The sequence below is a fragment of the Solanum lycopersicum genome, chromosome 11 (assembly GCF_036512215.1).
Source record: "Solanum lycopersicum chromosome 11, SLM_r2.1".
Lineage (NCBI taxonomy): Eukaryota > Viridiplantae > Streptophyta > Magnoliopsida > Solanales > Solanaceae > Solanum > Solanum lycopersicum.
In genome coordinates this window covers 60,983,833-61,009,298 of record NC_090810.1, presented here as the reverse complement: position 1 = coordinate 61,009,298, position 25,466 = coordinate 60,983,833, and the positions used below count along the sequence as shown (strand labels likewise).

The window sequence follows — 25,466 nt, the reverse complement described above, 5'->3', positions numbered from 1 at the left end:
TTAGAGATGTATTCAAATCTGACTTCTATCTTGTGAAGATAGTAGAGATATTATTTGTAACAATAAAATAGTTGTGTCAACTGAGTGGTCGGAAGTATCATGCGATAGAGTGCATTATAATCATGATTCATGTGCATGGAGGCCAGTGCTTCTTCTTGATGTTGGACTGAGCCACCTGCACTTCACTAGACTGTACCATACTCTGGCTCGAATTTTTCAAAAATGTCGATAGATTCAAATAGAAGAACAAAAGCTATCTCATAGAGATTTCATTTTTGTGAACATTATGTTCTTCCTAGAGATTTTACAATTGATTGAACATTTCAGGAAGAACAAAGCATGTCCTAGACAGATGAAAACTGAAGGCTGGGATCATGAATCAAACCAGATGAAGTGATCATCCATCCACAAGCTGAGGGTCTGATTGATCCGACACGGTCTGTGTGTGGGTGAATGATGAGTACCAAATTTGGTCAATTCACCAAAGTATGTATTAGACTACATCAATAACAAACAGGTATAGGTTAGTCAGGTTTTTAGTTTCAGTTTTTCAGTCTATATACACAGAAACACAAAAGCTATTGTGCTAAAGATCCAAGTACTAACAGAAGTTCAGTATTTGCTATCTAATGTAAGTCACATTAAACCTGAAATCAACACGATATATATATATATATAACATGCCTTAAACAAGTAACCTGCATACCAGATTAAGTAACCATCAATCCAAAGGGTGTGGCTTAAAGCAATCCTGAGTCAGTCTCACCTTTGCGCAGATGCATACTCTCAGTTAGCAAAGGCAGATGATGGTCATGAGGTGGACACCACTTCACACCATTACTGGTATTCCCCATCAATATTTATGGTGGAAATATGAGCAATTTTTGGCCAGTATTCTCCTTTGTCAAGTTCTAGGAGTGGTTTAAGCGATGGACAGTCGTAAATAGATAGTGAAGAGATTGAAGTGCGCATTCCTTTTACCAGAAGGTATTGGAGTTTGTGGCAATTCTGGAAGGTCAGCTCAGAGAGAAAGAGAGGAGGGAAGTGCTGATTCTGGAACAGATTGGAGTTGATCACAGGAGGAAATGAATAGATCCCGAAGTGAAGTGAGTTTTCGTAGACCTTCAATTGGTAGGGAATGGAGCTCATGATTGCCAAATAATGTTAGACGAGTAAGAGAGGTAGGAAGCCCTTCTTCCAGCAGTGACTGAATTTGAAGTGATCTACCAGTAGATAAACATTCAAGGGAGGTAAGACTTTTGAAAATGTGGCTGCTTAATGTTTTCAGATTGGATATGGTAACCCTTCGAATAGCGCAAGGCAACTCCCAGTTGTCACCAGCAAGGTCACTGCCATCATGTAAGATGGTTAACTCTCTAAGACAGGATAGTCTTTGTAAATGCCACACCTTTCGCGCATTTACCAGTTTCTTACAATCATTGATCAAAAGGACTTGTAAATTGAAGGGCAATCCTCCTTCAGGAAATGGCACTATTTCTGTACAAAACCATAGTTCTAGTTCCTTAAGAGATGGAATGAGTTCCTGCATACATTCTGGCAGCCACTTCAGCTTCTCACAATCACGAATACTCAAATTACGCAACATCGTCTGAGTTCCAGATGCCACTGAAAGTATTTCAAGATTCTTACAATGCCAAATATAGAATTTTTCAGTCTCAGTAGGAATCAAAAGCCTAGTAAGGTTGGGGCAACTGTTTACACTCAAATAGTGTGATCTTGGGACAATATCTGATGATATATCATCTATTTAATCACATCCATATATTACCAAATTCTCCAGGAACATGTTACAATCTCCTCTACAAATCATTGACGCCTCCAATTTCAGTTTCCTGCAATGATATATCTCTATTTTCTTCAAGGTAATGGGAAGGATGCTAATAGGTAAGAAGGTAAGAGAGTGACAATCATGAATACATAATTCAACAATCTGTTTCATTCCCTGAAGTTGAGATGTAAACAGTTGAGCATCATCAAAAAGAAACTCCAACTTTAGGAGAAGCAACAACTTTAAACTCTTTCAAATTTGAAAGTTGGATAGGTGTCTCCGTGCTGAGTTCAGGACATTTTGAAATTCTCAATCCTCTCAGAGAGCAAAGTTTTTCAGGCAACTTGGCTATCAGCTTGGGGCAATCATCAATAAACAAGTCATGAAGTGCAGGGGACTCTCCCTTCCCCAGTACATGCCACTGCTTCCACTCTGGCATCTCTGCAAACTCAAGCTTCTCAAGAGAGTTAAATGGCTTTTTGGAGGACAACGTACCATAGAACTCTTCTCTCACTTCTGTTATTCGATGCATCCCTCTAACGGTAAGGAATTTCAAAGAAGAAAGTTGTCCTAGTGCTGGCAAGGAAGCACAGTTGTTGCATTGCTAAGAGACACTCCTACCAGTTTAAGAAATGAATGATCAGCCACGTCCACAAAAAAATTTGGCATTTTTGACGTCGGAATCGGATCACCCAAAAAATGGTTTGCTATAGCACACGAAAATCGTCGAAATGAGGGGTATGCTCGCTTCGGGGCTCGTTTGACCTTCAAAATGGGTCGGAAGGGCCGTGAGGGCCAACCGGATGCATAGACAAGGTCTTGAAGGACATCCACAAAAAAATTTGACATTTTTGACGTCGGAATCTGGATCACCCAAAAAATGGTTTGCTATAGCACACGAAAATCGTCGAAATAAAGGGTATGCTCGCTTCATGGCCCGTTTGACCTTCAAAATGAGTCGGAAGGGCCGTGAGGGCAAACTGGATGCATAGACAAGGTCTTGACGGACGTCCACAAAAAAATTTGGCATTTTTGACGTCGGAATCCGGATCACCCAAAAAATGGTTTGCTATAGCACACGAAAATCATCAAAATGAGGGGTATGCTCGCTTCGGGGCTCGTTTGACCTGCCAAATGGGTCGGAAGGGCCGTGAGGGCCAACCGGATGCATAGACAAGGTTTTGACGGACGTCCACAAAAAAATTTAGCATTTTTGACGTCGGAATCCGGATAACCCAAAAAATGGTTTGCTATAGCACACGAAAATCGTCGAAATGAGGGTATGCTCGCTTCGGGGCTCGTTTGACCTTCAAAACGGGTCAGAAGGGCCGTGAGGGTCAACCGGATGCATAGACAAGGTCTTGACAGACGTCCACAAAAAAATTTGGCATTTTTGACTTCGGAATCCATATCACCCAAAAAATGGTTTGCTATAGCACACGAAAATCGTGGAAATGAAGGGTATGCTCGCTTCGGGGCTCGTTTGACCTTTAAAATGGGTCTGAAGGGCCGTGAGGGCCAACCGAATTCATAGACAAGGTCTTGACGGACGTCCACAAAAATTTTGGCATTTTTGACGTCGGAATCCGGATCATCCAAAAAAACGGTTTGCTATAGCACACAAAAATCGTCGAAATGAGGGGTATGCTCGCTTGGGGCTCGTTTGACCTTCAAAATGGGTCAAAAGGGCCGTGAGGCCAACCGGATGCATAGACAAGGTCTTGACGGACGTCCACAAATTTTTTTTGCATTTTTGACGTCGGAATCCGGATCACCCAAAAAACGGTTTGCTTTAGCACATGAAAATCGTCGAAATGAGGGGTATGCTCGCTTCGTGGCTCGTTTTACCTTCAAAATGGGTCGGAAGGGCCGTGAGGGCCAACTAGATGCATAGACAAGGTCTTGACAGACGTCCACAATAAATTTTGCATTTTTAACGTCAGAATTCGAATCACCCAAAAAATGGTTTGCTATAGCACACGAAAATCGTCAAAATGAGGGGTATGCTCTCTTCAGGGCTCGTTTGAACTTCAAAATGGGTCGGAAGGGCCGTGAGGGCCAACCGGATGCATAGACAAGGTCTTGACGGACGTCCACAAAAAATTTTGGCATTTTTTACGTTGGAATCCGGATCACCCAAAAAATGGTTTGCTATATCACACGAAAATCGTCGAAATGAGGGGTATGCTCGCTTCGGGGCTCGTTTGACCTTCAAAATGGGTCTGAAGGGCCGTGAGGGCCAACCGAATGCATAGACAAGGTCTTGACGGACGTACAAAAAAAAATATGGCATTTTTGACGTCGGAATCCGGATCACCCAAAAAATGGTTTGCTATAGCACACGAAAATCATTGAAATGAGGGGTATGCTCGCTTCGGGGCTCGTTTGACATTCAAAATGGGTCGGAAGGGCCGTGAGGGCCAACCGGATGCATAGACAAGGTCTTGACGGACGTCCACAAAAAAATTGGCATTTTTGACGTCGGAATCCGGATCACCCAAAAAATGGTTTGCTATAGCAAACGAAAATCGTTGAAATGAGGGGTATGCTCGCTTCGGGGCTCGTTTGACCTTCAAAATGGGTTGGAAGGTCTGTGAGGGCCAACCGGATGCATAGACAAGGTCTTGACGGACGTCCACAAAAATATTTGGAATTTTTGACGTTGGAATCCGGATCACCTAAAAAATGGTTTGCTATAGCACACGAAAATCATTGAAATGAGGGGTATGCTCGCTTCGGGGCTCGTTTTACCTTCAAAATGGGTCGGAAGGGCCGTGAGGGCCAAACGGATGCATAAACAAGGTCTTGATGGACGTCCACAAAAAATTTTGGCATTTTTGACGTCGGAATTCGGATCACCCAAAAAATGGTTCGTTATAGCACACGAAAATCGTCGAAATGAGGGGTATGCTCGCTTCGGGGCTCGTTTGACCTTCAAAATGGGTCGGAAGGGCCGTGAGGGCCAACCGGATGCATAGACAAGGTCTTGAGGGACGTCCACAAAAAAATTTGGCATTTTTGACGTCGGAACCCGGATCACCCAAAAAATTGTTTGCTATAGCACACAAAAATCGTCGAAATGAGGGGTATGCTCGCTTCGGGGCTCGTTTGACCTTAAAATGGGTCGGAAGGGCCGTGAGGGCCAACCGGATGCATAGACAAGGTCTTGACGGACGTCCACAAACAAATTTTCAATTTGGAAGTTTGGTCCCTCCATATCCAGCGATTTCCAGGTGCTTTATGTTTGTATTTGGTTGAAGTTTTTCGAGTATGTCTCCTTCAGTTTGTGAACTGTCAGCAATACTCTCACTCCACTCCAACGATAACATCTCAACATGTTCCTTTTTCATCATGTTTGCCTTCAGAGCTTCCCTTCTATCAAACACATTCTGCAACTCTAGAACTGATATAAATCCATGCAAATTGCGTACTTCACCTAAATCCACCATTCTCAAATCATTGCAGCCACCTAGAATAAACTCAAATCCTACTAGCACATGGAGGTTTTTCAACTTGCTTGGATGTAGTGGCATCTTCAAGAGAGAAGTGCCAGTATTGTCAAGGTGACGCAAGTTGATCAAATTTTCCATATATATAAATTACGTTGCTAAAAGGTAGTATCTGTGGGTCGAAACTAAAAAAGACGCAAAAACACATAAAAGAGTTACCACTAAAAGTTGGTGTTATTGGCAACTAAAATCGCCACTACACCATAGAAGAGTTGTTGCTAAAGTGGAAACTTTAACAGCCAATTATTGATCTAAGAATCACTGCTAAACGCAACTCAAAAACAACCACTGATTGATATAAGAGACGATGCTAAAGAAGTATAGTTGCAAAAGAAATAAGCCACTAATTCTTATTATAGTCGCCGCTAAAAGAAAGAACTAATGGAACAAAAATGTGCCAAGAATTCGCATAACAAACCTCGCTAAAAGTTCATATTCATGTCACCAAAACCGCCACTAAATCATATGACAATTATCGCTACAAGATTGTATCAATGACAACTAAAATAACGACTAAATCATTAAACTATTGACGCTAAAAGATTGTATTTGTGGTATCTAAAATTGTCGTCGCCTAAAATAAATTTTCGCAACTAAAATTAAAGGCTTTAGCGGCGGTTTCAGTCGCCGCTAAAAGTCCCTTTTCGTAACAACAGTTGAAAGTTTTAGCGACCAAAATTAAAAGTTTTAAAGTCGCCGCAAAAGTCTTTAGTCACAAAAATTAAAGGCTAAAGTATAGTTTTAGCAACAAAAATTAAAAGTTTTAAAGTCGTCACTAAAAGTCACTATTAGTGGCGACTTTAACCGCCGCTAAAGCCTCTGAATATCGTCACCAAAGTCACTATTAGTGGCGACAACAACCGCCGCTAAAAGTTATAAATGTCGTCGCTAATAGTCTTTTTAGCGACAACTTTAACCGCCACTAATAGTTATGAATGTCGTCGCTAAAAGTAACTATTAGTGGCGACTCCAGCCGCCGCTAAAAGTTATAAATATCGTCGCTAAAAGTTATGAATTTGGTCGCTAAAAGTTATGAATTTGGCCGCTAAAAGTCTCTTTTAGTGGCGACTACCACCGCCGCTAAAAGTTATAAATGTCGTCGCTAATAGTGCCTTTTAGTGGCAACTTTTACCGCCACTAAAACTTATAAATTTGGTCGCTAAAACTGGCTTTTAGGCGACAAAAATTTAAGGTTTTAGTGGCGGTAAAAGTCGCCACTAAAAAGGACTTTTAGAGGAAAAAGTTGATGTTTTGGTGGTGTTTACAGTCGCCAATTAAAGAGACTATTAGTGACAAAGATTAAAGGTTTTATCGCCCACTAAAAAGCCACTTGTAGTGACAAAAATAAAGAGTTTTAACGACAGTTGTGGTCGCCACTAAATCATATAAATTAGCCATTAAAAGAAAGAATAAGTGGAAACTAAACCCGCCACTAATTCTTATAAAGGCACCGCAAAAAGTACATTTTAATGGCATTAGAAATTGCCACTAAATCATATAATATTCACAGCAAAAAATATGCATTTGGGGCAACTATAATCGTCACTAAAATTGTCGCTAGTTATTCAAAACGTGACAAATATTTTGAGATAAATATAATATTAATTTTGATGATAACATATCAATATAATCAAATCTCAATATGGACTTGATTCATTTTTAATCAAACAATATTTACTTGTAATGAATTTGAGTTATCCTTATACTGTGATTTAATTATAGATAGACCCTTATGAACTTCAAATCAAATGTTAAAACCTTATAACAATGAAAAAAAAAATCATACATTTACTCCTCTTACGATATTCTTCCTAGTAATATTAAAATGCATGTCATTTAATTTGATTTTAGCTAGTATTTATTTTCTTCAATGTTAGACGTGCACAAAAATACACTTAAACTTATATAAAATTGAACAAATATAGACGCGCATATCAAAAATTAAAATGCATTTTTTAACTATACTTATTATAACATATTTAATTGGTGGACATATTGCCTCAATCTGGCTAGATAACTCAAACAACACAGTGGACACTGAAAAAGTTTGGATATTCATTATCAAAAATACACATTATTGGCCTTTGGATTTTGACTGTACATCAGAGATTTAAGTACATATGATGAGCTAATAACATTTATTCTAACGAGTCTGAAACATATGTCACATTTCTAGTTGTGGTTCGAGCAACGGGCAGTTGTAAATATGTAGTATAGAGAGGGAAGAGGGCAGCAGAGTTGATTCTGCAAGAGATCTACAAGTGAAGTGAGGTGTCAAAGACCTTTGGTTTATATTATGATACGAAAATATAAACTACCTTAGTGATTTTTATTTTTTCGTGACGAGGTGATAAAAATTAAAGACCAACACAAACCAAGGACAGAAGTGCAAATAACCCATCATCTTCAGTACATATTCTGAGAATATGATATTCAAGATAGTTCAGCCCAACTAGACCAAAGTATTACCAAGGAGTTATCAACTTTAAAACAGAATCACCTAATACAGTAGCAAGTCTATTAAGAACAAATTGTCAAAAAAACCATACTATAGTGACTGGAATTTTGAACATATTGTAGCAAAAACAGACACTGGAATTTTGAGGCTCCAGCAACTTAAAAGCATACTTCTACAGCACCCACTAGCAATGTGACTGTCCACGAAAAATATGACTCAGGTCAGAGGCTGATACAGAGCAAACTAGGAGCGGGATCTTTCTCGAGTTGGAGGTGAAAGGCTGCATTGTAAACAAAATAATATAAGCTTATAAAGCAAGAGAGTAATTTGTTGCAACTATATCGTGGAGAACAGATAAGCGAGAGCTAAAAGAAAAAAGAGTGAATAAGCTGTGAACCTCCTGTGTCGTTCTGGAAGAGGACTTTCTGCTGCACCATATCTAGGACTACCTATTTCTTCAGGTTTAGACCTTGGGCTACGGCTACGGCTACAGCCACGATAATCATCCGGGCTATATTTCCCTCTCCTCCCCACCCTAGGGGGACTAGGGCCAGATTCCAGAAGTCCTTCCTCTGGTGGACTGTGCACCTCACCATTTTCAGAACCAGCTCTCAACCTACGAGGGTTTGGACTATGGCCATTTCCATGATCAGGGTTCCTCTCCTTTCTCATGTTTGGACTACGGCCACTGCCATACTCAGAATCCCTTTCCCTATGATTGGGATTAGGACTAGGTCGACGACCATAATCAGGGCTTGACCTACCTTGACGGATCGGACTTGGGCTACGGGCCCGCCCACGACCATAATCAGGACTCCCCCTCTCTCTTCCATAAGGACTCCGAGATCGACCTCGGTCATAACCTCTCTTAAGACCCCTATCTCGGTTTCTATCAGGGCTAAACCCATTTCTCCTGTCATCATCATCTTTATTTGCATATTCAACTGTAATGACTTGATCCATCAGTTTACTGCATCAGAAAGAAAAAGACGAGCAACAAACAATGTCACCTATGGAAGTGGAAAACTACAAAAAAGTTTGATCAAAATAACCACATCACAACAAATCATCAAGAAAATACCTCATGTTTGTAGCATCCAAGGCTCTAGTAGCATCCTCCTGAGTTTCATATTGAACAAATGCAAAATTTCTTCTAATCCTTATATTGAGTATTTTTCCATATGGATCAAAGTGCCTCTCTATATCCCTGCTCCTAGTACTATATGGATCAAAATTTATGACAAACAAAGTTTTTGAAGGTTTGACACTAGATGAAGATTTCCTTGAAGTCTCTGGCCTCCTACCATTACGCTCTTCCTGCAGCATATCCATTTAAGAACACCAAATGAATTTGAGGATTTTTTAAGGGAAGAGATGGATCTCTGGACCAAAAAAAAAGGATTACCTTTGACCATTCAATGCGAAGTCTGCGTCCCTTTCTGCCAAACTCTATACGGTCGAGTCCACGAATAGCATCCTCGGCATCTCTTTCATCATCCATGTACACAAAAGCAAAACCTGAAAACACACCACCAAGATAAGTTAAATTAAAACTTAAAAGCAAATGGAACAAGACTCCAGTGAAACATTCTTCAGTATTAAAATATACAATATTCCATCCAACAGAGATGTAAACCATCTTAACTTAACATCTCAATTACAAAACCACTGTCAAATCTATAAATTTTTTACGAGTAAAATCAGCAACAGACCTTTGGTGGTGGACTAACAGATTTCAAGTAAAGGTGCATGTCACATGAGGGAACAATGTAAAGAAAGTGCCTTCTCCATTTTATCTGCTGCCTCAGCATCGAGGTCGGTATTGTGAGTTGTGACTAGTCTGTAAAATGAAGACTGGGGAAAACTCTGGATTGGAAAGCAATAATGACGGAGGAAAACATATGATTGTGATGCCATGATGGATCAGAGAGCTCTTCTTGGAGACAAGAAGAGAACACTTGTCACAGCTAGGAAATGAAATGAGACTACGTCCATCAGCCATGATAGTATGGACATTGCAATGTTATCCTGCGCCAAAGAATAATTGAGTATGGTGGTTCATACTTAAAAACACTTCTTTGTAAACATATCCTAACACCCATAAAAAGCTACATCTTCTGTTATTGAGTCAAATGATCTGAACAGATCTTCGGCCCAATGCTATCACAATGTGAAGAATGATCACGGTGTCCCAAAGCAGACCAAATTTCAGTTATTCAAGTCCTTTGACAGTTGAAACTATCAGATAAGGAAGGATAAGTGCAGGCGAGGACTTCTGAATCTCTTGAATCATCAATACTCAGAAGAAAATGAACTGCCGAGTACGTCAAGATTTGCCATCATATATCAACTGCTTCGCCACCACATCAGCTTTACTGCTTGCTAGTTATCAAAATATCTAGAGCCGCAGAACGATCATTCTCAGATTCAATGCAACATGTGTGCTGTATGTCAAGGCGTGAGCAATGGGTGGAACAATCACTTTGCACAACTCAGTTCATGTCTCAGTTTGCAGTTGCATGGAGGTAAAACTCTCAAATAAAAGAACTGTCCTGACCACTGGAAGTGAAAAATTCCAGCATCCTACTAAACGGTCTATTCAGGCACCTTGCTGGAGGATGATAAGATGCATGATCCAAACTCATCCGCAATATAGGAGGATCATATATTAAATTCACAAAGTAAAAAGAAAATAAATAAATAAACATAAGACCACCACAGCAGGAAAGCTCTAATTGGAGTTCGTTGGCCATATAACCAATTCATCTCACAAAAAAACTTTTTTTGGTATAGCTAGCATGTATAATCTTGTAGGAATGAGATTCAGGACAAGAAAGGTCGATGTGGATAGATAGTTCTGGACACGAAGTAAACCCAACCAGAAGACCAATTAGCACCTCCAATATCAAGTAAGAAATAACACATAAAACCAAGATTTTCGAGGCTTACCAGATTTCATATCCACTCTATCCACTCTCCCATATCTTCTGAAAAGCCTCTCCAACTCTGACTGTCTGGCATTATACTCAACATTCCCACAGAAAATTGGCCTCATCCCACCTGAGTAGAAGATCTCAAAACTCTTTCCACCTTGAGATCAGACAAGAAAATTACTCGCGATCAGGGAAGAGAAACAAATTAATTTAGTCCAACTCAACAAACATAATGTACTTCATCAGTACAGGTACAACAAGAGCCACACACACACATCATAAGTAAACCACTCGAGAAACATTTGTGCCTCCTTTTAAGAACTTGTTTCTTTATACTAGTCATAATATGATTAGTGAAGTAAACATGACAAAATGTTTGACAATTTGGCATAATAGTTGCTAATATGTTCCGCTTAAAATGCTAAATTAGTACCAAAAGCTGAAGACAATCAATAAACAGATAGTACTTCTAATGTATTACAATTTCTTGTTTCAAAAGTTAACATAGCCAAAGAGTTTAGGAATTGTGGCTTTTCCAAAGACAATTTAGATATATATGGTCACTGTTTCAACAGAATGAAATGACAGAGGGAGATGATAATTGTACAATTACAAACTAATTATTGAAATGGAGAAACACTACCGAAGCATTATGAGATAGCAGGATAACTACCGAAGTGAAGGGTAAGTCCAGAAAATTTATAGGACCGGTAATGTTATCTGGTGGCGAATGTTGGACCGCTAGAGTTCAACATATCAACAAGATGAATGTTGCAATCATACAAGATTACATCAGATTAAAAATGGACACAATTGCCATATGATGCAAATAGCACGCCTGAGGATAAAATGAAGAACATCACTTGAGTTGTTTGGTCACAGCCTACAAATGCACCGGTGACTAGGTGTCATACTATGGCGAGCAAAGCTGTATGAGATAGACCTAAAAACCACATTACTTTTAGAGACCTACAATTTCTTGAAAACAATTTAGTGTAGCTAAATATAGGGCACAATGGACTAATAGTTGATTTTGAACCTACTGCTTTTCTTCAAGTATTTTGACCTTATTTAGGATCAACTCCGTGAATCCTTTATGATGGATTTGATCAATTTGAACATGGTACTAAATAATTTGCATATCAGCATAGACTTAGTGTTTCTCTAATTCTCGCACTTATCTCTATACAACACACAAGTCTCTCCACACAAAACATCATAAAAGAAATTGTTTTTTCTTCCACCTAAATATTTCCTCTCCATTTTTTATACTCATGGTGTCTGGGCTAGTTTCGCGCACCTCAACATAGTTCTACGGGATAACCGCCACCTCCCACCAGTCAAAGATACTAGAAATTGTCCGCCAATGCTTGAGCACATGGAAAGAAATGACCTAGTATTTTTTTTTATCTCGGCTAGAATTTTGATCCTTCAACCTCATAGTTCTCAACCCACTTCATTGACCACAATGACACACTTGGTTGCTCCACCTAATATATCCTCATGTTATGCTAAAACCTTAAAAGTTACACTCCATCTTCTTTTGTAGAATTCAAGCACCAAAAATGCTAGTAGACAAAGCTGACAATTCTCTTTTTTTCAGTGACGATGATCTGCAAGCTACCTACGGAAACCTCAACTATTCCACCAAGTACCAGCTACCTCAAGCATAGAAAGGAAAACAAAACACCTAGTAGCATCTTTTGCCAAACTTGAGACCTAGGGTTCTCCCCCCACTTAATTGACCATAAGGCCTCACCCTTGAGTACCCATAACTGAATAACCATTCATCAAACTTATTAGTGCTAAGGTAGGTTGAAACAGCTCAAGGTCAACTTTAACAACCCTAATCTACAACTTTCAGTTTCATTTTTACTTATATAACACTTCAAGCATCAAAACCCTTCAATTTCCAATCTTAACACCAACACAAACAAATCAATTTCTTAACCTAAAAAACACAGATCCTCAACAAAAACCTCAACTTTATAATTTTTTAGTACATCATTTAACCAAGCTAACCAACAATCAAAAAGTCCATTCCTCCACACAGAATATAAACCTTGATGATTAAAAAAAAAACTCAGATTCAACATTTCCCTATTTACTTTACTGATTTCTACAAAATTTAAACAGATCTGAGAAAAAAACAGTATAAATTAGAAGATCTGATTGATAAATTAGAGAGCGATGAAGAACTGTTACCTCTTTCGAAAGTTGAAGAAATGGTGAAGTACAGCGAGAGCTTCGAGGCTGAGTGAAAATATCTTTCTCGACGCTATCTTACAGAGTTATAAACAGCAGCGGCGAGTTTTCTTGTTGACCAAAATACCCTTCTTGTAATAATTTTATTTATAATCTATAATTTTCGTCATGTTTTATTGAAAATATATATTTGAAAAATGTACGAGTATTGATTATTTTTTTAAAATTAATATAATTTTAATGTGTCATACGGTTGTAAAATTTATTATTAAAGGTATAATGAAAAGTTAATTGTATAATTTTTGTTCTATTTCATACTACAAAAATAAAATATTATAAAGAATACACCATATGATATAATTTGACGGAGAAATAATTGGATGGACATGTAATTATACTTATATGAGTTCATATTCTAAACTATTTTGCTCAACTATTTGGCAACTGAACCGTTAAGCTCAATAAAACTCATATTTTAATTGGCAAAAGTTAAGTAAAAGAATTCAAAATGCAAATTCATAGGGCTGTTTGGATGGGCTTAATAAAGTACTTTTGAAAGTGCTGAAACTTATTTTTAAAATAAACAGTTATGTGTTTGGATAAAAGTGCTGAAGTTGTTATGCCAAACGTGAAAAGGGAAAAATGGAAGAAAGAGATGTTAGGGTTATGTGGGTAATTTGGAGATTGTATAAAAATATTAAGGGCAAAAAGATAAAAATATGGTTAACTTAAAATAGCTTATAAGCTAAAAAAAAACATCCCTACCTCAGTTTTTAAATTTTGGCTTAAAATATTTTTTTTTAACTTAAAATAAGTTATTTTGAGTATTGTCAAACAACTTGTCCTTCTCCTTCCCTTTTTTCGGAAGAAGGGTGGGATCCGGACAAAATCGATGAAACAGAAGAAATCCGAGTGAATGAAAAGGACAAAATAAAGGATAAATTCCACTCTCACCTTACAAAGACAGGCTATAACAATATTAATACTAGTAATAGTCCAATTTATGATTATCAGGATTCTTATCTGAATAATAATAACACGGGGAATCTAGAAAATTGTCAAAAACCAGCTTTTAAGTCAGTTTGACCAGATTTTAAACTGAGCCAAACAGGCTCATAGTCTATTAGTATCATTTTTTAAAAATAAATTTTAAAAAATATCACATAAATCAAACGGAGGAATCATTTAATTTGATATGAAATATAAACCCCTTCATTTTTAATTAAAAAATTTGCATTCGAGCCTTTATATGAACTCGTGTTTATCTATATGAGACTTCATCATCACTTTAATAATAGGTTTTGCGTTCGATCCGTTATATGAAATATTTATCCCAAAAATGAGACTTCATCACATGAACTCAAATTACTCTAACCTCAAAACTAATACCAAAAATCGAAAATGACATACTAATTTAAGCAAAATGTAATATATTGATTCATTAAAACTTAATGAATCAATTTCTTAAAAGTAAGAACATATCATAATCCAGAAAGTACCATAAAAAGAAATACATCAAGCAACACACTGATTTGTCTCTAGTACCAATAGTTTTTGTTGCTATATTGAACTAAAGGTGCTTTGTTCATCTTCGTAAGGACTTGAAGAACACACCAATAACAAAAACAGCAATATATCAAAGCGCAATCCCACAAGTGGAGTTTACGGGAAACTTAAAGTATACACCATATCCAAAACAAATCACCCTTAGGCTGCTGAAAAAAATGTACAGAAAACGTTTAGTTAGTGTACATTTGACATCTAATAATTCATAAATTCGTTTGAAACGAAATTAACTAAAACTAAAGAAATCATACCTGAGTAGTAGGTTTGGCGAAACTCCCCATCAATCTACAGTCAGCACAGCCTGCGTAAATTATTTCCAAATAAATTTAACAAAAGAAGGATATGATAGGACTTTATGAAGTTGAGATACGTCACCCTCCAAGATATAGTAAATTTCTACGTATTTAGTGTACTTTCGCCAAGGTGTTTTCGAAAATAGTTCCCCTAGAAAGTAACAACGTTGGCTAATCAATATGGAAAAACATGTTTCTCAATAATAGAGCAGCAATTTGTGTTTGGTCAAACTTTCAAAAGTGAATCCTCCTCAAAAACACTTTAATTTCCCTTAGAAGTTTGGTAAAGCACCTTAATTCTATAAAAATAAGCAATTTTGACCTCGACAAGCTTTGGCCGAACAAGCTATAAGTTGGTCATTTGCAAAAAACAGATTTAAAATTTAAATAATCCAGTTGAATGGTGCAAAGTCTAGGATTAGAAATATTCTAAAGTACAAGGAGAATAGATGCAAAAATGCATAAAGACGTTAACTTCTTGTCATCAAACTATCGTTCAGCTGATCTATCACTTTCTTTTATTCTTTTTTATTTTTCATTATGACGTAGGGTCAACCACTTGGGCTGACCTTAGGCGAGCACCCCTCCAAAGTGCAAGCCTAGACCATGGGCCTTCATGATCGCCCATTGACCCTGTCCAGGTAAGTCTATCACTTTCTTTTTAAAAAAAAAATGATTCTAAGCATTGGTGAGTTTTCAATGAACAATTGAATATGATAGTACTTGTTAATTATTAATTGTATGTGCAAATGAGAATCTACAATGAGCAAAACAATACATCTCACCGCTCATATTCTTTATATGGATGATGAAAAAGAAACTTGCCTTGAATGGTATTTGATTGAATCATTGCAAATTGTCCTCTGTCTCCATGTCCTGATTAAAACCACCATCAAAGTTGACATGGTGATGATGTGAAAAGTAATATTATAAAAAGGATCATCCCCCAAATTGTTACGAGGATCAATCATGAGCTTCAACAAGCATATTCAACTCTGAGAAAAATTTAAGTTGCATTAATATTATGATGTAATATCTAGATCTCTAAATTCGAATTCATTCCCTACTAGCTTTCTTGGTCTTCCTTTGGGTGCAAAACTAAAATCTCCTGGAGTTTGGAATGGTGTCATAGAAAAGGTTGAAAGGAGATTGGCAACTTGGCAATCACAGTCCTTGGTAGCATTCCCACATACTTCATTTCTTTTTTGAACTTGGTAACTTTGTATTATATCACAAAACAGTAAATGGGCCGTACTGTAACCTTATATACAAGTGTACTCCTGATTTCACTTCTCTACGTCTAAATTGAGTCTAACACATACTTCATTTCAGTTTTCACTGTACTCTATGCCTAGTTCAGTGTTGAAGCAGACAGACAAATGGAGGATTTTCTTATGGCCTATGAGAGGGTAATTGTCAGACTCAAAAGTGTTCATTAGTAAAGTAGGTCAAAGTCACTCAGCCAAAATCACAAGTGGATCTTAGAATAAAAAATTTGAGTCTACACAACAAGAGCATGCCAATGAAATGGTTATGGAGATATGGTCATGAAGATACAACACTATGGAGGACGGTAATTGATGCCAAGTTTGGAACCCACAGTCATTGGTATTCTAAAACAGACACAGGAACTCATGGAGTTGGGCTATGGAAACATTTTATTTTATGTTAACGAAAGAAAAAAATAGTTGGCCTATGAAACATATTAGTAGCCACCAAGCATGCTTTTTCAAGAATATCTCCTATAAAGTGGCAATGGATCTCAAACAAAATTCTGGAAGGATAAATGGCTTGGCAACAATGCTCTTAAAGACTCTTATCCCGGACTACTCCTGATAGAAACCAAGAAAGACCTAGAGTCATATATCATACAGAGATAGATAATTCTTGGAGCCCTCTATTCAGAAGGAACCTTTTGATACGGGAACTAAATGACCTCCTCACATTATTAGCCACTCTGAAACGGTACACAATTGAAGGACAGCACTGAGACAGTATGGTATGGGGGAACTCCATAAATGGCAGTTTACAGTCAAGGACAACTACAATATCATGTGCTCTCAAAATGGTATATTTGACAAGTGGCCTTGGAAGCATGTCTGGAGGATCAAAACAACTCCAGACTCCAAACTCACCTGCCTCAACTGGATTGCTTTAAATGAAGCATCTCTAACACAGGAAAATCTCAATATAGGAAAAACTGTCGTTGTCAATTGATGCTACATGTGCCTATAGGATCAGCAAGTGTCAATCATCTGCTTCTACCTAGCCCATTTGCAGCAGTATCTGGAGTTTTTTTCTGTTTATTTTCAGGCTACAGTGGGGTCATTCCACATTCTACCAAGGATGTTTTCTCAAGTTGGACTTTTTGAAGAGTTGACAAATCCATCAAGAAGATCTGAAGAATGATTCCAGCAGTAACTTTTGGTACGTGTAGAATGAGAGGAACCGCAGGTGATTTGATGGGATTTCAACTCCAACTCACTCACTGAAATCTAGATGTCTAGTTCATTTGTTGAGTTGGTACTATAACTCCACCATAAATAGTATTGACAGTTTTTTGGACTTCGAAAACTCTTGGTTTTAGTTTAAACTTAATTGTAATGGAGCTAACCCACTTTAGTACCTTTTTGCTCACGTAGCATCTTACTGGTGGTTTTCAATGACAACTCTTTACTTCAATTAGAAAAGTTGATCTGTAAATAGTATTTTTAAATCGTCCCATATCTACTTTAAAATTGAGGGAAGATCAAGTTCAAACACGAAATTTGAAAATACATGAACTATCAGACAATAAAAAAAAGTATAGTTTTTACTTTTGATTGCATAATTGCAAAGAATAAAGAAAAATGCTCAAAAAGTATATACCTGATGAGGTTGATCATTCCCTTGATTCATGGAAGAAGCACTAAGATCACCAATGCCTTGTAATCCTTGCATAGCACTAACCTTGTGAAAGACAGAAAAATTACGAACTGGATCGAGCACAACATCAACTTCTTTCCCCCTGAAAACATCATTAACAAATATAGATACAGCTTTAAGCTAAGATTAATGCCTGAAGAAGTGGTTATTAGGTGAATCATACGTACTTATTCTTAAGATGTTGCAGATTGCCTGTCAGATAACCTGTTGAAGTGTGAATCAATGAGCTGGGGACACTAGACTGCACTCCAAAATTCTCTTGATGAACTTGTCTATGTTTAACAAGCATTCCAGACGCAATGGTCGATTGATTAGCTCTACTGGCTAAGTTTTTGTCAGGAACTTTGTTAATAGAGCTTGAATCAATAACTCGGTGCAAGTAATTACGATATTTCTGCAAAATTAGAACAAATTGCTTGAAATGAATGGAAGAACTGATGATTAGGACAGAGCAAATTAAAAGCGCTACCTAAGTTTTAGTAATGAGGATTTAGAGTCAGCAATTCCGTAATCAGCAAACAAAGTTGCTAAAGTATGGAAGCAGTTTATAGAAATACTAAGTCAAAGACATGCATCTACCAGTATCCCCGCTATTCAAGCCAATGTCGTAAAAGAGGGACACATTTTGAATACTCCCTCCATCCCATTTTATATGAGGTACTTTGGCTTGGCACAAACTTTAAGAAAAATGGAAAGACTCTACAATGTTCCGAAAATACCCTTATTAGCAAAGTGGTGAAAAGAAAGAAAAGGTTATGACGAAGTATTGAAAAAAAGTGTTTAAAGTACTGTTGATTGTCAGAAAAAGAGAAAAGTATTTGTACTTTACTGCATTTCAATAACTTTTTCTTTAAATAAAAGAGTGCAACTATTGAAATAATGTGATTCAAGAAGGGTAAAATAGGAATAATGTCATTAAATATTTACCAAATAAGGAAATGTGTCATTCTTTTTGGGACAAACCAAAAAAGAAAATGAGACACATAAATTGGGACAGATGGAGTAGTAAATTAGAGAGGAGTTCTCCGAGCACTAAATGGAATAGAATACATAAAAGCCCCAGGACATGATGGATTTAATGCCTTATTCTTCAAAAAGACATGGTCAATAATTGGAGAAGAAATACAGATGCAGTATTGGAGTTTTTCAGAAGACAGAAACTTCACAAACCTGTAAATTGTACCAGTGTGAAACTCATACCAAAAGTAAGGAAATCCAACCAATGTAAGAGAATTTGAACCTTTATCCTGTTGTACTATCCTATACAAAATTATATCAAAGATAATCACTACTAGACCAAAGGAAGTCATGTCTCAGCTGATCAAAAGGTATGAAAGAAAAGGGATGTCTCCAAGAAGCATGGTCAAGGTGGTATGTAGAAGACATATGATTCAATGGAGCAGGAATTTACGAAGCAGGTTATCACGACCCTGAACTTTCCAGAGAACTTCATAGGGTGGATCATGGAATGTCTTACAATAGTCTCCTATGGGCTAATCAAGCAAAGAACAGATTGAGATCATGCAGTATCTTACAACAGTATGCAGAACAATCTTGAAAGGCAGCATTTACTTTAGTTCTACGTTTCTCAGACTCTTCAAAAATGTCGATGGGTATGTGTCAGATCCTCCAAAAGTAGAGCATTTTTGGAGGATGCCACAATATTTTGGAGAGTCCTAGCAAGATAGATTTATTTGGCAAGAAAGGAATTTGAGAGTCCCCCAACAGAAGAGATGAACCCTGAGGTGATCATACGTTGATAATACAATAATCCATCAATAGAATAGCTATGAAGCCAAAGCTAGCAAGGAAGAATCCATCAATAATTAAGTGTTATGTTGTCATTATATAAAAATCAAAGCAAGATTCTAAAGACGAAAGCTAATTGATGATTAATATTGCATATAGATAGTCAAGAATCAAGAATATCTTAATAATTAAAGTAAACAAATACAAAAATCTGATTTATCTTATTCTATAAGAGTATGAACTAGTTCAAGCAACGTAATACAGAAATTAAACATTGCTTCAACTATTTTATATGTGAAAACCATAGCAATAATAGTTAAACATATGTATTTAGAAGTAGACCTGCCAATGACTGGAGACATTTTCTCTAGTTAATCCAGGGACATTCATGTGTTCATGAATCTTCTTTGGCACAGCTTCTGCATGAAAATTGAGGTAACAAATTATTGGCAATTTAACATTCCTTTCTGTTTGACACCTCAGAAAAACTATTTTCAATAATGTGAATATGCTAGCAACAACTTACTGCTAAACCCAATGTCGTGAATGGCTTCCAGGAATGCGTGGTGAAGTGAATCTGTCCATATAATCTGAGGCTTCGTTGGTAGAACAAGATCGCCACTGTTATCTTTGCCCCTTTTCCTCTGTTTCATTGCAGATTTCCCAGGGACAGCTCTTTTACCTTTCTTCTCCTGCAACACTGTGCAGAGTCCTTTATCTCTTTGATCGTCCACTGATAGACCCTTCAGTCCTTTCAAGATTGCACCTTCCTTTTGGTCAGCTGACATTGCTGGCATTTAGTACATAAGCTTAAATCATAAACTTGTCTCTAACGACCAATGAATAGAATACTGACCATTTTACGGAGAAAAAAAACTGGAAAGAAAGAAGAAGAAATCAACTCACACAAAACAGGTATTTCAAATGCTTCGGCTATCATTTCTTGAAGTTTACAGCCATTCATATCAGACTTGTGCACATCAATGACAATGAGATCACAAGAGTCGACTTTGATCTGAAGTTTAGGCAAAGCATCTATTGGATATTTGACAGCCACAGCTGAAAGAAAACAAAATAGTTTATTGATTAGATGTATTATGAAGGGGAAATGACAAACATTCCATATAGAAACATTTAAAAATCCAAATACCAATATCCTACGCGACGTTGCTTATAAAAGCTCTGACATTAGGATTATTAGCCAAAACAAGGGAACTACTTTTTCCATACATATGCTTATCTAAGATCTATTCTTGTGGCTATAGCAAAGATAATTCCATAAATACAGATGCACTTAATGTTCTTATCAGATTCATTAAATCATTTTTTCTGCTTTGTGTGGTTCTTGTACACAAAATTCTTCTTACTTACCGAAAAAGAAAAAAGAAATTTTGATTTGAAAATTCTCACAATATCAGTTAAATAGGAATTAGTGAAGTGGGGGAGTTTGAGAAGGGTAGGCAAGGGCCAAGGCCTATGTTGATGATCTGAGAACATTTTAACCAATCTATTGATAGACTCCTCTACATCTTTCGCTAACAATAAAAAAAAACTGAGAGCAACTATATTCAAAAAGTGGTTTGTCATTGTGATTCCTCTTCATTCTTCATCAAGTCAAACACACATGGGATCCAATGAAGATCTAACGAAGTAAAGTGGAACCTAAAATTAATTGTTCCATTCCTATTCCTAAAAAGGAAGTACAAACAATTTTGGTACATTCGATAGGTAATTTGAATTCATACATCATGCTACTTGAAGATCTAAAGCTTACCACTTTCAACTCTAGGATCTATCAAATTAGGGGAAGAAAAAAGCAATCATTGCATTCCAGAATCTACACCAAATAGGGAATGAAAAAAAAAAGACAAAGACATCACCAAAGATCTGGTAAAAGTACCTTGGTAGTTGCATTTCTTGAGTAGCTCAGCAACAACCTGAAGATAAGCAGCATTATCATCCACAACCAAAATGCTGATTTTTTGAGCAGTTTTGGAAGACATATGTGTCTCAACTTCCATCGGTAAGCAAGGTATGACTCTGCGGCAAAGATTTAATCTGTTAATGCAAATGAAGATCTATTAGGTCAAACTGAATAATGACAATTGCCGCAGGTGTTGTAGATGGTTTTGTTCTTGATAGAGCTGTCAATATGGGCCGATTCAGCCCATTCGGGGTAACCCTTACAGGCTTTAGTTTTACGAGTCACTGGCTCATTATTTTGGTGGGCCAAAAAACAGTCAGCCCAACCTTTCATTATGCGGCTCGCAGCCCACGCCAGGCCAGCTCACTTTTTTAAAAGAACATATTTTATATAATTTAAACTTTAATTTAAAAAATGTTAACATAAATATTGACAAGATAATATTACATGCAGGGTCCACCTATACTTCTGAAAGTGCAATAGGCATCGCAAACCAAATTTCTAAGCTAAAGTCAACAAACCGCAATGTTGACAAATAAGACATTATAAGGTTTTCGTTACTACTGTTTTGCATCTTTCGATAGCTATAATGAATTAGAAAACATCACCACAGTTTATTGAATTTGCATTTCGTCAACCCACCTTAGCAATGCAACTTTATTGAGATGACCAACAAATCTATATTCAAACGTTGATACTCAATCTGATATAGTCAACAGACCATTATAGTACCCTTCGGGGTGGTCCAGTGGTTTGAGCTTGGGACTTCCATGTTGGGTCTCAAGTTCGAAACCCCTTGCCAGCGAAAGCAAGGGATTTGCCTTCTGGGTCGAGCTCGTCGCACCAAGCTTGCCTAGTGCGGTTCTCTCTTCATGTGGTTTGCTAGCTATTGCATAGGAGCGGGGGTTTTATTGTACGCACCCAAAGGATAGCGACTACGGGTTTCCCTTGTCATAAAAAAAGAACGACCATTATAGAAGGTTCATCTCGGTTGAATCTTATGCAATACTGAAACTAGAGTAAGAATGTTACAATAATAATATTGGCCAAACTAACATAACATTGAAAAAACATAAGTATATCATAAATGTATCAATAAATATAAGAGACAAAAAGAAAAAGGATCAACAGTAGGGGAAGGGAGATTTACTAGCTAGTGGCGACCACAAGAGAGGAGTGGTGAGCGTCAATGTCGATGGGGACCGGATGGAAAGATCGTTAGATCTAAATGGAGAAACTCAAGCAAAGGATGTGGTGTAGTGGATGGGGTTGTTCCTCTCTTAATCAAAGGGCTTGGATTCGATCCCTCGGTATGAAAAAATCCTTGGTAGGGAGCGATTCCCCCCGAATGGAGCCCTACACAGCGTGAATCAGGAATAGGCAAGCTCCAATGTTGGTATCGGAAAATGGATATGAAACCAAAAAAAAGTACCAAAAATCAATCAGAAGTAGAAATATTTTCCTTTATTAGAAGTTGAGCTCCCAACGACCAACCTGCCAAAAAGTAATGAACTATGAAATCGTCTTCTGAAGTCAGGCTTCAACTAAAATTAATTTGACTGATGGAAGCCCTAAAAAAATTTATTTGTCAAGAATTGCGATAGACATGTTCCTACCAACAGAGAAGGAAATGTCCTCTAAAACATCTTCCTACAAAATGGTACAAACAATCTTTGATGGATTGCAATGCCCTTTCAATCGAAAATCAAATCACATTAGAAATTAAGAAAAATAACTTTTTGACGACTTCTAGTTGATGTATAAGTTGATGTCTTGACAGCATCTTGGTCCATCGAAGGTCATCAAAAATCGACCAATTTCTTAAAGTGTGAAATCTCAAGGCATAAACTGTCATATGAATAGCATTTTTTATGCTGAGATGATACAACTCGACCAAAGGTAGGTGTGAAGGACTGTCAGACCGTTGTTAAGGGTCACATGGGATAACCTTTGACCATAAATCCAGTCTATCACAATCTAAAAGAGCTCAACATCTAATCAGTCACATTTATTCTTTAAAAGAACATAACTGGAGCAGGAAATCCTACAATGCAGATCTCTCTAGTAACCAAATCACCAAATATGGGCTATCTTGCATTCAAATTTACAGCTAAAGATTACTTGATAACTTGGTGCACAATTGTAGATTCACTCTAATTGTGAAGTTCTAATGGATGAAACTTATTTGGTGCAATTAGAAAATTGTTGTTACACATCCCACTTAGAGGTTGTTTGGTACAAGAGACAAGGGAAAATAATCTCGAGATAAAATGCACGATTATTTTATCCTGTGTTTGGTTAGGGGTATTAGTTAGTCCCTGGATTATCCCACCGTTTGTACTACAATGATGGGCTAAGTTATTCCATATATATAGTGGGATAACTAATTCCCCACCCTTCATACCATACAACCCCTTACGTTTAATGTTGTTCATCCATTCTAAAATGTAGACAGTGAAAACAAGATCATCAATTAACTCGTATTGCATCACATATGAGACCAGATGGTCTATCCATTTTATATATAGAAGTCACGACGATCATCGTTCATATATTGCAAGAGCAGTTTGAGCCCCTCCCCCCCCCCCCCGGTTGACATAGATATTTGATAAAGAGTAATCTATAGACTTGTGTAACCACCACACAAGAAAAAGGTTAGCACTTAGTACATACCAAAGCTTATAATGCAACCAACAGAATCAAAGAACTCGGTCCCCATCAGAGAAAACATGTTGTAATAAGGTTGCTTGAGACCATCATCATCAAACGTGTGCCCAATGTCTGCCATGAACTCAGTAGCAACTGAAGCAACAAACTGGACAGAGAAAATATGTTTAGGAGCATCATCTATTTTGGGAAGATAGAAGTGAGAAGGTGGGACGACATGAAGCAATCCAACACCACAAAAGCAACTGGGCTATCAAAGGAAAAAAAATCCAAAGAATGACTGACTACATGGTTAGCAGTGAAAAAATAATCATCCCTTTAGATTAAAAAAAATGGTGGGGATTATACTGCAAGCAAGATGCTTATAGTAAATTCTAACGAAAAAGTACACTATCGGATGTCATTGTTTCCGCGAGACAAGATTTACAGTTTTCATATATGAAATAATCTCCGTGTCCCAGCTTACAACATCCTCTACACAAAAAAGGAACTAAGTCAACAAGTTGATGAATTCACTTCGACCTTCAAGTAGAGATATCATATTAACATGCTTGATTGTCAGTGTAAGAAGTGTTGTTGAGCAATATATTGAATTGAAAAGTATTATGAAGCTGAGATTATCAAAAACTTGATTGTGGTAAAAAGAATATAAGCACCAAACCCAAATCTCAATACAAAATCTCTAATATCTCATCTTAGATCACCTTCAAAGAGAATCAATTCTACAAATTAAATAGCTAAAACAAAACTTAACACCTTTCTAAATAGAATATAACCATCAATGTTCAAACCAAACAGGAGACAATGTCGAAAAAAATCTCAATTAAACCAATAGTAACACTAACACCGTCTTGTTAACTATTAGTCTGTATTGTTCTGATGAATACAATATTGCTATTACAAAGAAAAAGTAACATATGGAGTAAAACCTTTTCAATTATACGTGTCACCGTTTGAATTTCGAGAGTCGGACCAAACTCGGCAAGCAATGGAACATAATGAAACCCTGCTTCTGCAAAGCTGCTACATTCATATGAAATGAGTAATACAAAGCTAGATAATCGATAACAAACCAAAATTCAACCATTAATGAAGCTATATTGATGAAAATACCATATTTGCTGCTCGGAGATGGGTTGATAAATCCAGTCGTATGGTGGCGGTGGGGCTGATTGTCCGTCGCCGGTGAAACTTTTTACACTATACCAAAGCAACGAAAAAATGACAAAAATGCCCTTATCTTTGTGTATAAACTATAGTTTTAGTCCTTCAAATTTCTCAAAAATATAATTTAGCTTGTTGGTTTGTAAATAAGTTATATTGAGATTAGTTATTTTGAAATTGTTATTTTATTATAATGTTGAATAAAATAATAAAAATATAACTTCAATATAATTACAGAAACTAAGTTATCCTACGATTTTATTCTAATTAAATATAGGATTAAG

At 37.0% G+C, this 25,466-nt stretch overlaps 2 protein-coding genes and 2 pseudogenes across 28 annotated transcripts; all 4 read right to left on the bottom strand.

The window, feature by feature from the left end:
• Nucleotides 1–1,021: 1,021 nt before the first annotated feature.
• On the bottom strand, nt 1,022–5,379 carry LOC101263973 (putative disease resistance RPP13-like protein 1; annotated as a pseudogene).
• A 2,306-nt stretch (nt 5,380–7,685) lies between these two features.
• LOC101246991 (serine/arginine-rich splicing factor RS31) lies at nt 7,686–13,050 on the bottom strand. 2 transcript variants are annotated; one of them, XM_010315214.4, is made up of 7 exons: nt 12,895–12,954; nt 10,706–10,846; nt 9,469–9,784; nt 9,162–9,274; nt 8,838–9,073; nt 8,154–8,726; nt 7,686–8,036 (listed from the first exon to the last, which is right to left on the bottom strand). In XM_010315214.4, the coding sequence occupies exons 4-7, from the start codon at nt 9,255–9,257 to the stop codon at nt 8,000–8,002; spliced, it is 942 nt and encodes a 313-aa protein (XP_010313516.2). In that variant the 5' UTR covers nt 9,258–9,274; nt 9,469–9,784; nt 10,706–10,846; nt 12,895–12,954; the 3' UTR covers nt 7,686–7,999. The 2 variants fall into 2 exon arrangements, with proteins under 2 accessions (XP_010313516.2, XP_004251258.2); XM_004251210.5 differs by lacking the exon at nt 9,469–9,784 and having other exon boundaries at nt 12,895–13,050.
• Nucleotides 13,051–14,307: 1,257 nt separating this feature from the next.
• Nucleotides 14,308–25,306, bottom strand: LOC101246506 (two-component response regulator ARR14). 26 transcript variants are annotated; one of them, XM_069291299.1, is made up of 13 exons: nt 25,132–25,272; nt 24,948–25,041; nt 24,025–24,166; nt 22,502–22,845; nt 21,328–21,467; nt 20,334–20,486; nt 19,954–20,217; nt 19,770–19,846; nt 17,846–18,072; nt 17,622–17,760; nt 15,579–15,748; nt 14,712–14,761; nt 14,308–14,609 (listed from the first exon to the last, which is right to left on the bottom strand). In XM_069291299.1, the coding sequence occupies exons 5-11, from the start codon at nt 21,446–21,448 to the stop codon at nt 15,743–15,745; spliced, it is 987 nt and encodes a 328-aa protein (XP_069147400.1). In that variant the 5' UTR covers nt 21,449–21,467; nt 22,502–22,845; nt 24,025–24,166; nt 24,948–25,041; nt 25,132–25,272; the 3' UTR covers nt 14,308–14,609; nt 14,712–14,761; nt 15,579–15,742. The 26 variants fall into 26 exon arrangements, with proteins under 26 accessions (XP_069147400.1, XP_069147382.1, XP_069147385.1 ...); XM_069291281.1 differs by having other exon boundaries at nt 15,579–15,629; XM_069291284.1 differs by having other exon boundaries at nt 15,579–15,629; nt 24,025–24,492; nt 24,948–25,038.
• On the bottom strand, nt 15,289–15,402 carry LOC112940402 (U1 spliceosomal RNA; annotated as a pseudogene).
• Nucleotides 25,307–25,466: the final 160 nt, after the last annotated feature.

Excerpts from the sequence above, each read along its gene's own strand:
- LOC101246991 (XM_004251210.5), bottom strand. The coding sequence starts at position 10,811 with ATGAGGCCAATTTTCTGTGGGAATGTTGAGTATAATGCCAGACAGTCA. Across the intron at positions 9,275-10,705 it reads TAGAGTGGATATGAAATCTG|GTTTTGCTTTTGTGTACATG; the intron begins GTAAGCCTCGAA and ends GTGTGTTTTCAG. Across the intron at positions 9,074-9,161 it reads TTCGCATTGAATGGTCAAAG|GAAGAGCGTAATGGTAGGAG; the intron begins GTAATCCTTTTT and ends GATATGCTGCAG.
- LOC101246506 (XM_069291294.1), bottom strand. The coding sequence starts at position 21,448 with ATGGAAGTTGAGACACATATGTCTTCCAAAACTGCTCAAAAAATCAGC. Across the intron at positions 17,761-17,845 it reads CTGCAACATCTTAAGAATAA|GGGGAAAGAAGTTGATGTTG; the intron begins GTACGTATGATT and ends TGATGTTTTCAG. Across the intron at positions 15,630-17,621 it reads GGAATGATCAACCTCATCAG|GACATGGAGACAGAGGACAA; the intron begins GTATATACTTTT and ends GGTTTTAATCAG.